At 50.0% G+C, this 14,508-nt stretch overlaps 1 protein-coding gene across 2 annotated transcripts in view; it reads right to left on the reverse strand.

Moving 5' to 3' along the window:
- The window catches only part of JAG1 (jagged 1), a 38,412-nt gene continuing 30,705 nt past the window's right edge, over positions 6,802-14,508 (reverse strand). Inside the window, exons 19-26 of one of the 2 annotated variants that reach the window (XM_005672699.3) lie at positions 14,012-14,039; positions 13,200-13,285; positions 11,472-11,585; positions 10,787-10,896; positions 10,475-10,708; positions 10,175-10,306; positions 9,834-9,984; positions 6,802-8,746 (exon numbers count right to left, since the gene is read on the reverse strand). In XM_005672699.3, the coding sequence (XP_005672756.1) occupies positions 8,289-8,746; positions 9,834-9,984; positions 10,175-10,306; positions 10,475-10,708; positions 10,787-10,896; positions 11,472-11,585; positions 13,200-13,285; positions 14,012-14,039 (1,313 nt within the window). In that variant the 3' untranslated portion in view covers positions 6,802-8,288. Of the gene's footprint in view, positions 8,747-9,833; positions 9,985-10,174; positions 10,307-10,474; positions 10,897-11,471; positions 11,586-13,199; positions 13,286-14,011; positions 14,040-14,508 lie in introns of both variants that reach the window. The other variant, XM_021077352.1, reaches the window with a different exon arrangement.

The following is a 14,508-nucleotide window of genomic DNA, read 5'->3' on the forward strand; positions in this document are numbered from 1 at the left end:
AATGCACAGGCTGGGACACCAACGCTGGGAGTCGGGAAGGAAGAGCTGCCATGCAGTCAAGGGACCAGGGGCTCCAGAGTGCGGGCCTGTGACCGCTCAGTGCTGGCCTGGCTCCATGCACCAAGAAGGAGAAGGTGAGAATGACAGGCGACTGGTGAGGCCTAGGTGGAGGCAGGGCACCCTGGAGGCAATGCTCAGACTGATCAATCAATCGATCGATCTATCCATCTATCTAAGTTGAATTGCAGTTGATTTTAATATTGCGTTAGTTTCAGGAGCACAGCCTCGGATTATTTTCTAGTATAGGTTGTTACAAGATATTAAATAGAGGTCCCTATGCTATACAGTAGGTCCTTGTTGTTTATCTTTTTTATCTGTAGTGGTGCGTACCTTTTTTTTTTTTGTCTTTTCAGGGCCGCACCCACGGCATTTGACGGTCCCCAGGCTAGGGGTCTAATCAGAGCTGTAGCCACTGGCCTACACCACAGCCACAGCAACTTGGGATCCAAGCCACGTCTGCAACCTACACCACAGCTCACGGCAATGCCGGATGCCTAACCCACCAAGCGAGGCCAGGGATCAAACCCACAACCTCATGGTTCCTAGTCGGATTCATTCCCACTGCATCATGACGAGAACTCCAGTATAGTGTGTAACTTTTAATTCCATACTCCTAAGGTATCCGTCCCCTTCCCCTTTCCCTTTTGGTAACTACGTTTGTTTTCTGTCTGTGAGTCTATTCCTGTTTTGTAAAATGTTCATTTGTATCATTGTTTTAGATTCCACATATAAGTGATATCATATGGTATTTGTCGTTGATTTCACTTAATGTGATAATCTCTAGGTCCATCCATGTTGCTGAAAATTTCATTCTTTCTTATGAGTAGTATCCCATTGTGTACATATACTATATATATATATATATATATATATATATATATATTTTTTTTTTTTTTTTTTTTTTTTTTAAACCATGGCATGTAGAAGTTCCTGGGCCAGAGATCAAATGAACCCATGCCACAGCACTAACGATGCCAGATCCTTAACCCAATGCACTGTTTGGGAACTCCCACCACATCTTCTTATCCTTTCATCTGTTGAGAGACACAGGTCGCTTCCATGTGTTGGCTATTGTAAATAGTGCTTCTATGAACATTGGGGTGCATGTATCTTTTCGAATTAGTGTTTTTGTCTTTTCTGGATATACACCCAGGAGTTGGATTTCTAGATCATATGGTAACATCTATTTTTAGTTTTTTAAGGAACCTTTACTGCTCTACTAAGTGGCTGCACCAATTTGCCTTTTCTTTGGGCCTCTTTGGCTGAGTGTTGGATGGGGAGCTCACAGGAAGCAAGAGCAGAGATAGAGCAGATGTGGGGGAAGCAGAGGGGGTCAGGAGGCCTCGCTCGCCCCCCCCACTCCTTCTCCTTTACCTCCGGGCCACTTTTTCCATAGTTTTACGCAAACCCAAACCTATTTCACCATTTGTTCTGTTCCCTTCTGTTTTGTACCTTGAATTCTTTCAAAAACTTTTCCAAAAACCATCCCTTTGAAGCCAGAGGGGCCCTGAGGGTGTCTCATTGTCCATGGCCTGAACTTGGAGGGTTTACATTTCTGTCTCCAGGACGGGGTGCCTCAATGCACAGGAAACTTGAGCATAATACACACTCCTACCTCCCCAACACGTCAACCAGGTTCAAGGAGATTGTGGGATCCTCTCCCAGTCCCTCTTTGGTGGCTGGGGAGAACGCGGGGCGGGGCTGGGGGCAGGCATTTTGGGGTGGGGGTGGAGGTAGCAGAGCTGCCCACAGGCGGTTCCAGGAACTCCCAGATGTGTCTGTGCTGGCCCGCTGCACCAGCCGTGATGAACTTCATCACATTCATCCTCCTTGGATTTTAGGGTTTTTTAAACTGCTCAGGGGCTTTTTGCACGATAACGTGGCAGGAGCCCGCCGTGGGAGGCAAGCATGTTAGGGGATGTGGGAGGATGCCCGTTATCATTGCAGTCACAGGACACCGGCCACAGAGCATCATTGTTGTCCTGAAAGCTGTGAAGTGTGCATGTGCACGTGTGTGCACAGGCAGAGATATGTAGGATATAGTGGGCTGTCCCTTGCTTTCCTTTTGTTTTCCTTTTTGGCCACCCCTTGGCGTATGGAGTTCTGGGGCCAGGGATCAGATCAGAGCTGCAGTTGCCACCCAAGCCGCAGCTGCGGCAACAGTAGATCCTTAATCCACTGCCACACCAGGGATCGAACCTGTGTTCTAGCGCTCCCAAGATGCTGACAATCCCGTTGTGCCACAGCGGGAACTCCCCTTGCTTTCTTTTCTGAGCGTCATTTTTCTTGCAATTCATTTTCTAATTCTATGAAGCAGAAACCAAAAAGGAAATCCGAAGGTGCCCCAGAGCAGAGGGACCACCGACAAAGGGAGGGAGCTTAATCCCCCTTTGGTTCAGAATATTTCTCTTGCCCTCAGATTTATAAAGATGTCACTTTCTAGGCAAAGTCCGGAGGAGGCTCAGCTCAGGTCACCTCTACTATCTTTGTGGCAGCTTCTTGCAGCCTCTCTCTTGGCTAATTGCTGCTCTCCCAATTCTTCACCTTTGAAAATCACAGCTAGGGCAGGATCTGGACATAAACCTGGCAAATCCCCAGAAGATGCAGAAAACACAGCAGCCTCCCTTGCAGGAGCCCCAGGTTCCAGTCCTGGCTGTTGCTAATTCTGCCTGATCCCGGATAGGTCCCTGAACCTCCCTGGGTCTCAGTTTCCCCTCCTGGGAAAGTAAAGGGGATGGATCCTTTGATTGTAAGGTCTCCAATTGCATTACTACCCAGGGAGTCTCCGATGAAGACTTTTCTACTCCATGTCTCCCAGCAAAGATGAAGTAAAGCAGCCTTTCCCTCTTCAGGTGCAAAATAGAAAGGGGGCCAACCCGTCTGGGTGCTGAGCAGTCATTAAGGAGTCAGCTGCTCACTCGTATTCCCCTGGGGTCCTGGAGGATCCCCTCCGTCCCTGCCAGGAGAGCTTCTCTTTAAAACAAAGCTGTTACTTTCATGTCCCCGGCATCGGCTTCTGCTCTCTGGGTAATTCAACCCTTGGGTGCCCTGATGTGGATCATTGCTGGGGGGCGGGGGGGGGGTGGTAGGGGTGGGGGGAGGCGGTGGGCAGGCTTCCATTCCAAGTTCTCATTGGATTTAAGAGCCTTTATTACTATCCAAGTGAATTTTCCTAACTTGCATATCACAGGTTAATACCGGACCTGTGCATAATGATACATAATTTAAGCCTTATAAAAGCTGCCTGGGACTTGAAAGAAACACACTCTAAGCCAGGAAGCTGTGCCCGGCATGCAAGAGCAGGTAATACAGGTAGAATTTACGTCCAAAGCAAGGGAGCCGCGCCCTTGTGACAGGATCTCAGAGGGTGCCATGCAGGTGTGCGGGCCCCTCTGTGCCAGGCAGTGGTACCCACAGGCCTGCCAGCATCAGCCCCACTTGCCCTTACTTTTAACTACCATCAGAAGGCAGTTGTTCACCAGAGGAAATTTGTTATTTTTAATAGACTCGGGAGTACTTCGTGGACTTGAAGTGACGCAACAGGGTTGGCCTAATGGTTTCTAAACTGTGTTTTTAAGACTTCTGGGGCCAGAACCCCACAGAACTGCCTCGGGGGCCCCCTTTCTACCTCTGATCACCAAGCAGTCTGTTGGCATTGTCAGAGACTGACATAGCCCAAGCCGGGATGTTGAGCTGCTTGTGGGATGGAAAAAAAAAAAAATGTTAAGAAAAATAATTGTTGTTTTTGCAAACTATCTATTTAAAAACAGAACCTCAGGAAGCAGATTTCTGTTCCAATGCTCAGATGAATCAGAGCTCACAAAGTGTAAATACACATTAGCAGGAGGAGGCTTCCCATAACCAGTGCTTGTGTGTCTTCCCAGCCCAGCCAGCCACCCCTGAACTGCTCCTATTCCCAGCACAGTCAAGAAAGAGCCGCCATCAAAACGGAAACGCTGGGACATCGCTCAACCCAAGTTGCAAAGCTCTGCAGGCCTGTGAAACTTTTTTTTTTTCTTCTTTAAAGGCCACTGATTTTTAGTTGCACATTCACTTACTTGGTGAGGGGGACAGGTGTACATCGTGGAAATCCCACCATCAGGTTTCCTGGGGCTCTTTGCTACCTAAGAAATATGACCAATAAGTTCACTTTGACTCACTGACCCCTCAGATCAGCCAGTAAAATGAAGCCCTTACACCGCAGCTTGCTCAAGGGGCGGTGTAATTATTTTACTTAAAAATGATGTCAGGTGGCAGTTGAGCAACAAACCAGCCTCCAGACTACTTAATTCAGTTTAACAAGGAGGAAAAACCTTGTAATTAACCAAGAGCTTTTGCTTTAGGAGTTCAGTGAAGCTGTTCTCAAAGTTTGCAGAACCTCAGCTGGGGGGGATGGGGGTGGAGGGGGCAGCTTGTTGAAAGTACAGGTTCCCAGGCCCCGCTTGTAAATCATGGGCCAGGCCTGGGACTCTGCATTTCAGAGAAACCCCATTTGCAAGTGCTGCTTCTGAGCATCACTTGGTCTCACTGGGCTTTTAGATAAGGTATGCCCTCATTTTCTGCTCTAACTCTCCATTGGGTAAGTCTAGAATCCCAGGACCATCTCCCATCCTACAGCAACCAACTTTGAGCTGATTTTTTTCTTGGAGTTTCATAGTATGTCTGTTCCCTTTTTGGAGTTCCAGTTAGCCACATTTCTGGATGGAAGTTCTTCCAGGACCTTCTTACAGAGGGCACAGAATGTTCCCCAGAGGATAGGGAAGGCTCTGAGTCCCTTCTTTAGGTGCGGGGGAGGGGTGCACCTGCGGCATGAGGACGTTCTGGGCCAGGGATCGAACCCTTGTCACAGCAATAACCTGAGCCACAGCAGTTAACCCTGGATGCTTAACCCTCTGAGCCGCCAGGGAACTCCATTTTTCCTTTTTTTCTGAGTACCTTCTTTTACATACCCCTGCCCCAGGATCACCAGGGCTATCGTGCCTGATTGATTCCTTCTACCTGGAGGAAAGGGAAAATCGCCCTTGACCACCAAAGTCCCATCTTTGAGCCATGTCCACGTGCTTCCCATCTCTGCCTTTCCACTGCCGAGCATGTCCTGGCGCGAAGGCTCCTTAGAACCACAATCCCGAGATCACTTCCCTCCTGGAATAAAGAATTGCAGAGGCTCATTCAACATTTTTCTTGGCACAAAAGCATCTGGCAGCTACCCAGGGAATTCTGGAGTCCTGCAGAGTCCAAGCTTACGAATCACCAGAGCAAGGTCGTGTTTGGATTCAGACTGTGTCCTGCTCGGCGATCTGTCCCTACACGGGGGGAGCTCTGCTCCCCTCCTCTGACCCCACCCTGGAGAAACCAGCTGCCTCCCAGCAGAGAGCAATGACAGGAGAGCTACACCCAGACAAGGAGTTATGGGAGCCTGGATGCATCACTATCCATGTCATATGGGCTGCCTCCCCAATGAGCCAAGACACAGTCCCTGACTCCCTTGATGGCCTCCGCACACACAAGAAACAAGGGACACTTCAATCCCACCATCCATTTTCTTTTTTTTTTTTAGGGCCACACACGCATGCAGCTTCTGACCTACACTACAGCTCACAGCAACGCCAGATCCTTAACCCACTGAGCAAGACCAGTGATCAAACCCACATCTTCATGGATAGTAGTCAGGTTCATTACCCCTGAGCTACAGCGGGAACTCCCACACCACCCATTCTTAACCAAGATGCCAATCAGGACACAACTGGTAGAAAAAGAAGCATTTCCCAAGGATGCAGGAAGATGAACACCCCATAGCTTTTCCTGTCGCTCCAGTTGGAATTATACCATGAAGACTGGAAAGGGGTTAGACAGCCTTGAGTGTCACAGCTCCAAGGAGGGTAAGCTTTGGCTCCCTAACCAGAGAAGGGAACTCCTGGCAACTTCTCCAGGTGGCTGGCAGCCATCCACATGCCTGTCACCGGTGGCTTCTTCCTCAGTGCACCCCATACCCTCTAGCGATGTGGGTGGACTTGTTGGTCTCTGGCCCCAGCAGCCACAAGGAAGGACCATGGCTCTCCAGCCCTGAACACGTAAGGACAGCCTGATGCTGGCACCTCACAGCAGGCCCATCACCTGGCACCCCAAGCCCACCCGGTGAGGCTAGAGCTCAATCAGTCCCTGGGAATGAGGTGAGTAGTCGGTGGCCCTAACCCCAGAAGCTTGTAACCACCACCTCCTGTGGGGAAACCAGGCAGGAGGCATAAGCGTGCACCAGAGCCAGGAGGGTGTGGTCTGTGATGCTGACAGAATATTAATATTCTTCCAAGCAACTGGGAGTGGCGGGCATCCAGCCTTCCTCTTCATCCCCCAGTGCCCATTCCAAGCTATTCAAAACTCTCAGTGTGGTGGGCATTTCCCCGAGGGCTCAGAAACAATTCACCTTCACACTGCAGGCCATTAATCCAGTGATGTTTATTCAAGCAGTATTCACACTTGCTGTTGAATAATGAGGGAACCAAGGCCCCCAATACAGGGGCCTCACAGCTCCAGCTTCACAGCAGCCCCTCAGGTTTTCGAGAATTTCAGATGAATGTTATGGCTGAAAAGACCAAAGGCTTTCCGTTCTTGATCCGGGCCCCTGTCAATCACTGCCTACCTCTCATTCACACCAGGGCACCGGGGCTGGGCCAGCAGAGTGGCAAAGGTACAAGCAGAGCCGGGCAGAAGAACTACGTAAGCTCAGAAGAGGCCACACGGGTCCGTGTTTTCGTACAAAAAATTTAATAAATATTACTTTTCAAAATTTATTGCCAGGAACAACACATCGAAGATGCAGGTTGATGTCTGTATTAACAGGAAGAGGACAATACAAGGTCTCAATGGTGAACCCACGAAATCACTATTTTTAATAAGCCTTATTGATCTTAAATGTCTTAACATTTTGATTTCCTCACTTAAGGCAGGCAGTGTACTCTATGGCAAATCTAAACAGTGATCTTACTGGACATTTTACGGTTCAAGTATTCAACTAGCTTATTAGAATACTCCCTAAATGCAGTAGATAACAACAAAAATCAAATCTACAAGTGGTTCAGTCTTACATGACGAATGGTGAAAAAGAAATCAGAATTTACAAAATAAGATCGGTGTGCTTCCAACTTCACACAATTAATTAGATATTTTTAATGATATTCAACCACTCATGTTTTGGCTACGTTTAGTCATAGCTCGACTTGTTCCCTTAAACTGCTCATGGTAGCAGATCACCTGCCTGTCTTTTCAAGTCTAAAGCAGAAAAAAAAACCAAAAACCTGTTCTAGACTAATTCTCAAACTGCCTCAGTCAGTCCTTAAAACGTGTTTTGAAGGGAAGCTATTGAAGGTGTTTTAAACATCTGACGTCGTACGAGAAAAAAGTTCCACCAGTATTCCAGGCATGGAAAGCCTGTCCTATTGTCTTAAACTATCTTCAAACACCTTAATTTTGGCTTATAGGCAACACGTAATAAGAAAATAAGTTCAAAAAAATAAAGCCATACGCTTACAACACTATCAAAAACCTTCAATTCTAAACACATACATATAAATAAAAAGGAATGATGTTTTAAGGCTCTTGATTATTAAGTTAATAAATCAAATATACACAGTGATTAATAAAAAAGAATTATTTACATAACTATACAAAATTCTACTTTTGACACATTTTTTCCTCTTTAAATTCTTCATTTTACCAGCAACTGCTGACATCAAAGGCCCCCCCCCTCCCCCAACAACGACAAAAATACAATAAAAAAAATAAATAATAAACTCATTTGTGATAGTTGCTGTGGTTCTGAGCTGCAAAGGCACTTTTCAAATACAGAACTACTTGGACGTCATCATAAAACCAATATACAAAAACAACTCAAGAGTCAATAAATATAAATAAAAGCTATGATCCTAAGACTGCATCACCATCTGGCAGAAGTGGGAGCCGGAGGCCTAGGGGGGCCGGGCGTTCTCCTGGGAGCCTGATCCGAGAGGTGCGGGGAAGCGGGGCCCCGGGGGCCTGGTGTTTGCATAGCTGTGAGATGCAGCTCGGCCCAGCCAACCACAGAAACTACCATTGCCAGTGTAAGCCAGCTTGTCAGAACTTAAATTAACACAAGGGTTCTAAGTCAACGACAGCCTCGGACCGGAACGGGACAGGACAGGACAGCGGGAGAGGCGCAAAGCCCTGGGCGCCCTGGGACTCTGCCTCGCCGTCTGCTATACGATGTACTCCATGCGGTTCAGGCTCTGGGCGCTCTCCAGGTCTCTGTTGTCCTGTTTGTTTGTCCAGTTTGGGTGTTTGGCCGGCGTGCCGTTGGGGGGCTTCTCCTCTCTGTCGACCAGTGTGTACGTGGCCTGCTTGGCGAAGCGGGCTTTCTGCTGGTGCTTGTCCATGTCGTCCTCTTCCACCTCCGAGTTGTGTGTCCTTATTTTGGACATTTTGGAGTTTTTGTTCTCGTAGTCCTTGATGGGGACCGTGTTGGCCCCATGCTTCTCGATGGGGTTCTTGATCTGGTTCAGCTGCTCCCTCACGTTGTTGGTGGTGTTGTCCTCCGAGGCCGAGCGCGCGTGGCTGCTGGGCTTCCGCCGCTTGCGCACGCACCAGTAGAAGGCGGTCACCAGGCAGCAGACCCAGGCCACCGTCAGGACCGAGCTGAGCAGGGGCACCAGGAAATCTGCAAGGCAGGAGCACCATCGTGAGCAGTGCGCCCAGGGCTCGGGGCCCACCTCTCTTCCCTATGCTTGGCCCCTGAGACAGACAGGGGAACGAGCCCCGCTTCCCAGCTGCACATAGTCACTTCCCAGCGCACTAAGAGCTGGGACCAGGGCCCTGGGAGACTGGACCATGGTCCTCGGGGAAGCCAGACTGAGCAGCAGCTCATATGGTCTCCAACCTCCCTGTGGGGAAGAGCAGCACTGGGGGTAGGGGCACAGGGAGGCTGGCTACTTAGGCAGCTCGTCAGAGGAGCTGATTTTCAGAATCACCAGAAAGAGGGTCCTAGCATGGATGCCTGAGGTCACTTCACTGTAACAGTGATGCTTCCGGGTGTCCAGTTGGCCGTCGAGCTGTCTATTAAACCTGTGTCTCAGTGCTCGAGACGGGCTGTTTCCCCCCACACCCACCCTGACATCACAGCACAAGGCAGGCCCTGCCCAGACATGAGCTCAAGGCACAGCCATGCTCTGCCCTGGGCTTCACGATGGACTCAGAGATAAGGCGTGTGTCTGACAGGGACATCTGCCTGCCAGCCAGACGGAATAAGTTAGGGAGACCTCTGCCCATTGCCATGTAACCCTGGTCACATCAGATGGCCTCTTTTCTCTCCCTTAAAAATGGGGAGGTCCTTGGAGTTCCCGTCGCGGCGCAGCAGAAACGAATCCAACTAGGAACCATGAGGTTGCGGGTTCGATCCCTGGCCTTGCTCAGTGGGTTAAGGATCCCACGTTGCCATGAGCTGTGGTGTAGGTCGCAGAGTGGCTTGGATCCTGCGTTGCTGTGGCTGTGGTGTAGGCCAGCAGCTGTAGCTCCAATTGGACCCCTAGCCTGGGAACCTCCATGTGCCGCGGCTGTGGCCCTAAAAAGACAAAACTAAAAACTAAAAAAAAAAAAAAACAAACAAAAAAACGGGGAGGTCCTTGAGTAGGGAGCCACCAGGTAACTCTCACCTGGTGGTTCTATCGGACACAAGGTTGTACTGGTTTTAATGATGAGATGGAGGTGACCGTCCTCCCAGAAAGGGACCCCTGTCCCCTGCCACCTACCTGTTCTGTTCTTCAAAGGACGCCTCTGAACTCTCACTTCCGCAACGGCAGCGATCAGAGAGCTGTTCCCGTCACGTTTGCTAACAAGGTCTATGATTTTGTCGGTGATCTCCTTGATGGGGTTTCCATCATCCCGGATGTCTTCGGCAGACTGGAGAGAGAAGCAGTGTCAGACTGGAGGGTCGGGGAACGCTCAACAGTCGGCCTCTATTCGAAATGACTTGACCACATCTGTCAAGCTCTCCCTCAACCTGTCTGCTCAGTTGGCTCCTGGCTCAGGGCAGTCTGTGAGCGGCCCTGCAATCAAATAACTAAGCGTGATACCCAAGGTCTGTACTTACAATGGCCACGTGTATTTCATTGTTCGCAGAAGGGGAAGGCTCGCAAGCTATGTAGATGGAATATTCGGCAGAGACATTCTTCAAAATATTCAGATTCCGCAACTCGCTGCAAATATGCTCTGTGGTGAGACCCTAGAATGATATTTTGAATACCACAGCTGTGGCTGGTGTTTCCTTGAAAGAGGTGACATTCAAGCCAAGCATAGGCTCCAGAGAGGGGATCCAAGCTCGTGACGCCCCCGCTTTAGGGCAAACACACACCCCCCGCCCCTCCTAAGCCAGCAAGGAGGTGTCTCGTACCGGTGACATCATCTCTTTGTTGAAGGTGAACGTGATGTTTGCGCAGTTGTCCTGGTAATAGGGGTCGGAGGCGCACTTGGTCTTCACTGGCTGGAAGCTGGCAGACCGGCACTCACCCACACCAGTGCAGGGGCGGACGAAGCACTGGGTGTCCAGGATGGGGATGCAGCTCTGCCCACTGGGGCACTCGCTGTGCCCTTTGTGGAGGGAGCAAGGGCGGGGGCCACACCACACCTGCAGAGACAGACGGAGCCAGCTCAGGAGACGCCTATCGGCGCTTCCAGAACGCGGGCGGCCCGGGCCCACGCCTACCTTCGAGCAGGCGATCCTCCCGTCCAAGCACTGGCAGGCGTTGCAGTCGTCGTCCCACTTGGCCCCGTCGGGGATCACACTCCCCACGGTGATGCAAGGTCGCCCTGAAACTGAGGCAGACACACGTGAGTGGGAGGAGTGGCCTTTCTGGAGACGGTTCTCCCGATTTCTCACTCCCCACCCATCAGGAGTGATTACACCCGCTGCCCTTTGCCCAGGGACAACATAGGTGCTCCCACGATGGGCCAGTGTCCCTCCCTCCTCAGCGCCCTCTGTGCTTGGCCCCGTGACCAGTGGTGGTCCGTGCAGCGCGGGAGATGAGCAGTCTCTCTCCCAGGGGAGCTTGGCCCCTGGCGAGCCTGCCGTCTGCTAGGAAAAGGACATGCCCCAAATAGTGAAACAGTGCCGGTCTGAGGGAGCAGGGTGGACAGAACAGACCTGGCACGCTACCCATGGCATCATTCATTCTGCTCTGCCCCACATCCCCACAAGCAATACAAATAAACACCTCAAAATTTGGGGACAGTTTGTCACACAGCATCATTGTGGCACCAGCTGGGTAAAACCAACAGCCACCTCGTTTCCCCTTTGCTGTGGTCCCCAGTGTATAATCCCCTCTGTGTTCTCTCCTGGAATAGTGTCCACTCAAACAGGGAAAACGGTGACTGGGGCCTGGCCCACATACCTTCCTGGCATTTTGCACCACTGTGCCCTGGAGGGCAGACACACCGGTACCCATTGATCTCATCCACACAGGTCGCCCCAAAGGCACAAGGTGAGGACTGGCATTCGTTGATGTCTAGGAGAGATGCAGTTTCAAGTTTAGGGTCCAGTGGGAGGCAACCATGTTTTTCTCTTGTTGTTGTTTGGAGTTTTTTTTTTTTTTAATGATTTTTATTTTTTCCATTATAGTTGACTTAGTGTTCTCTCCATTTCTATTGTACAGCAAAGTGACCCAGTCAAACATATATATATATATATATATATATATATATATATATATATGAATGACTGGGTCATACTAAATACACACACACATATATATATATATTCTTTTTCTCACATTATCCTCCATCATGTGCCATCATAGGTGGCATCTATAGCCACCATGTTTTCCTAAGGTTTCAATGACAAAACGTAAAGAGAACATGTGTCCAAATATAAGCTTGAAGAATTTTCATCCTGCGACCAGCAACCAAATAAAGAAACGGATCATCAATACTCCTGAGTCTCCAGTCACTGTCCCCAAAGATCACCACTAACCACTAGCTAACAGTCATTTGTGGAGGCAGCAACTTTTAAAGTTCCTTTTTCTCTGATAATACAATTTTGAACAAGGACCAGCAAAGCTCTTAAAAAGGATCAGACAGCAAGTATTTCAGGCTTTGCAAGCCACAGTCTCTGTCACAATTGCTCAAGTCTGCTGCAGCATGAAAGCAGCCCTAGATAGTACATAATCAAAAACGTGGCTGTGTGTCAATAAAACTTTATTTACAAAAACAGGCAGCAGGCCAGATTTGGCCACCAGGCCACTGTTGCCAACCCTGGACTCAGAAACATGAAAGAGATATATCTACTAGATACATCCCCCATATAGTAGTTCTTAAAAGTCCCAGACTTGGGGATCTTAAGCACCAGTAAAATTTCAAATAATCCGGGGTCAAGAACAAAAAAAAAAAACCAAAAAAGTGACTGGAGTTTCCACTGTGGTACAGTGGGTTAAGAACCTGACTGTAGCAGCTCGGGTCATTGCAGGAGCATGGGTTCGATTCCCAACCTAGCACAAGAGATGAAAGGATCTGGCATGGCTGAAGCTGCGGTACAGCTGAGATTCAACCCCTGGCCCTGAAACGTCTACATGCTGCAGGTGCAACCATTGAAAACAAAACAACTAACTGATCAACTTTTTTGGCCAAAGGGCATGTAAAAAAATAGAAAAAAAGGGCAAAATAAAGAATAAACTTTGAGCTTCCTGAAAAATTGCACTGCTGGCCCCATTTTCTGTTTTAATCATTTCACCAGGATCAAGCTGTGGAAACCACAGCCCTGGTCCTTTCTGCAGCATTAGCTCTGCCCCCACCAGCAATATCGAAGGGCCCATAATTTCACGTTAATTATGGAGAGAAGCACCCGCTTTCCTTAGGGCCTGAGAGTAGATTAATCATCCAGTTCTGTGGCTGGTACTCTCTGCCCTGGAACAAGGAGGGCTGTGCCTCCCCCCCCCCCCCAGGAAGAGCTGGCAGGTACCTGGGAGGGTCCAGACAGGGGTGTCCTGGTCCCAGGTGGAACCAGAGAGGACATGCCAGGGCTACTCAGAGCCACAGACGTAACTGTTTGCAAGATGAACACTCCCAGGTGGAGGGCTGGGAGTGAGGGTGGGGGGTGGGAAGAACCAGACAGAGGTGGTCCTTACTTATCCTGCAGTCGGGCCCAGCAAAGCCAGGGGCGCACTCACAACGGTACCAGTTGTCCCCATCCACACAGGTGCCGCTGTTGTAGCTGCGAAAGCAAAGACCCCCAGTTATTACCTCAGTCCACCACTCTGCCTGCTGGTTCAAAGGGAGCCATGCCAGTTATGACTGGTGGCCCTCAGCTATGCCCACGCACACTGCTCCGGGGGAGCTTTAAAAACTCTGATGCCCGGGTCCCAACTCCAGAGAGTCTACTTTCATGAGTCTCGGCTATAGCCCAGGCACTGGAACGTATAAAAAGCTCCCTGAGGAGTTCCAGTTGTGGCTCAGAGGGTTAAGAACCCAACTAGTATCCCTGAGGATGTGGGTTCGATCCCTGGCCTTGCTCAGTGGGTTAAGGATCTGGCGTTGCCACTAGCTGCTGCGTAGATTGCAGATGTGGCTCGGATTCTGCATTGCTATGGCTGTGGCGTAGGTTGGCAGCTGCAGCTCCAATTTGACCTTAGCCTGGGAACTTCCATATGCTGTGCGTGCAGCCCCCCACCCCCAAAAAAAGAAAAAGCTCCCTGGGTGATTCCTGTGTACAGTCAAATTTGAGACTCTTGGCTCCCAGTGAAGACACAACCTAATTCCAGTGTGGTCCCTGGACCAGCAGGAAGGCATCACCTAGGAGCTTGTCAGAAAAGAGGAATCTGCAGCCCACCACAGCCCCCAGATCTCCTGAATCAGAACTTGCATTTTAAACAAGATCCCCAGGAGATGCCCACACACGTCACAGCCCACAAGTGCCCGCGTACCCGATGGGCATGCTTACCAGGGATGAGGACTGCAGTCATTGGTATCTGCAAAGTAAAAAGACCACTTATCAGCGAGGCCCTCCAAGGGCAAAGCCGTCTCAGCCCTAAGTGAAAACACCAGCAACTTCCATGATACCCAAATGATAAAGCTGTCGTTAACACCAGCAAAATGAGCTTAAGACCTCTGCTCAATTGGAACCAGGCCCACACCACACTTTGTTCCGCTCGCCGTGGGACACAGGAACACAGGAAGAGGCCCGGGGCGGGGTGGGCAGGGAGTGTGAGAATGGATTGAGACAGGCTCCTGGGTCAGACCAGCGCTGGGAACCAAGACACCATCTGTCTCCACTTATCTCCTCGGCGACTTTCTCATGCCCAGGTCAGGGCTGCAGCCCATCAAGTCATTAGAACAGACCCAGGTGAGACAGAAGCAGACATCAAACAGCTCTGCTTCTGGTTTCCATTGCCCAGTCCCTGGGGGGTGGGGGGGGTGTGTCAGGATGTGCTCCAGCAA

The sequence above is a fragment of the Sus scrofa genome, chromosome 17, assembly GCF_000003025.6.
Source record: "Sus scrofa isolate TJ Tabasco breed Duroc chromosome 17, Sscrofa11.1, whole genome shotgun sequence".
NCBI classification, from domain to species: domain Eukaryota; kingdom Metazoa; phylum Chordata; class Mammalia; order Artiodactyla; family Suidae; genus Sus; species Sus scrofa.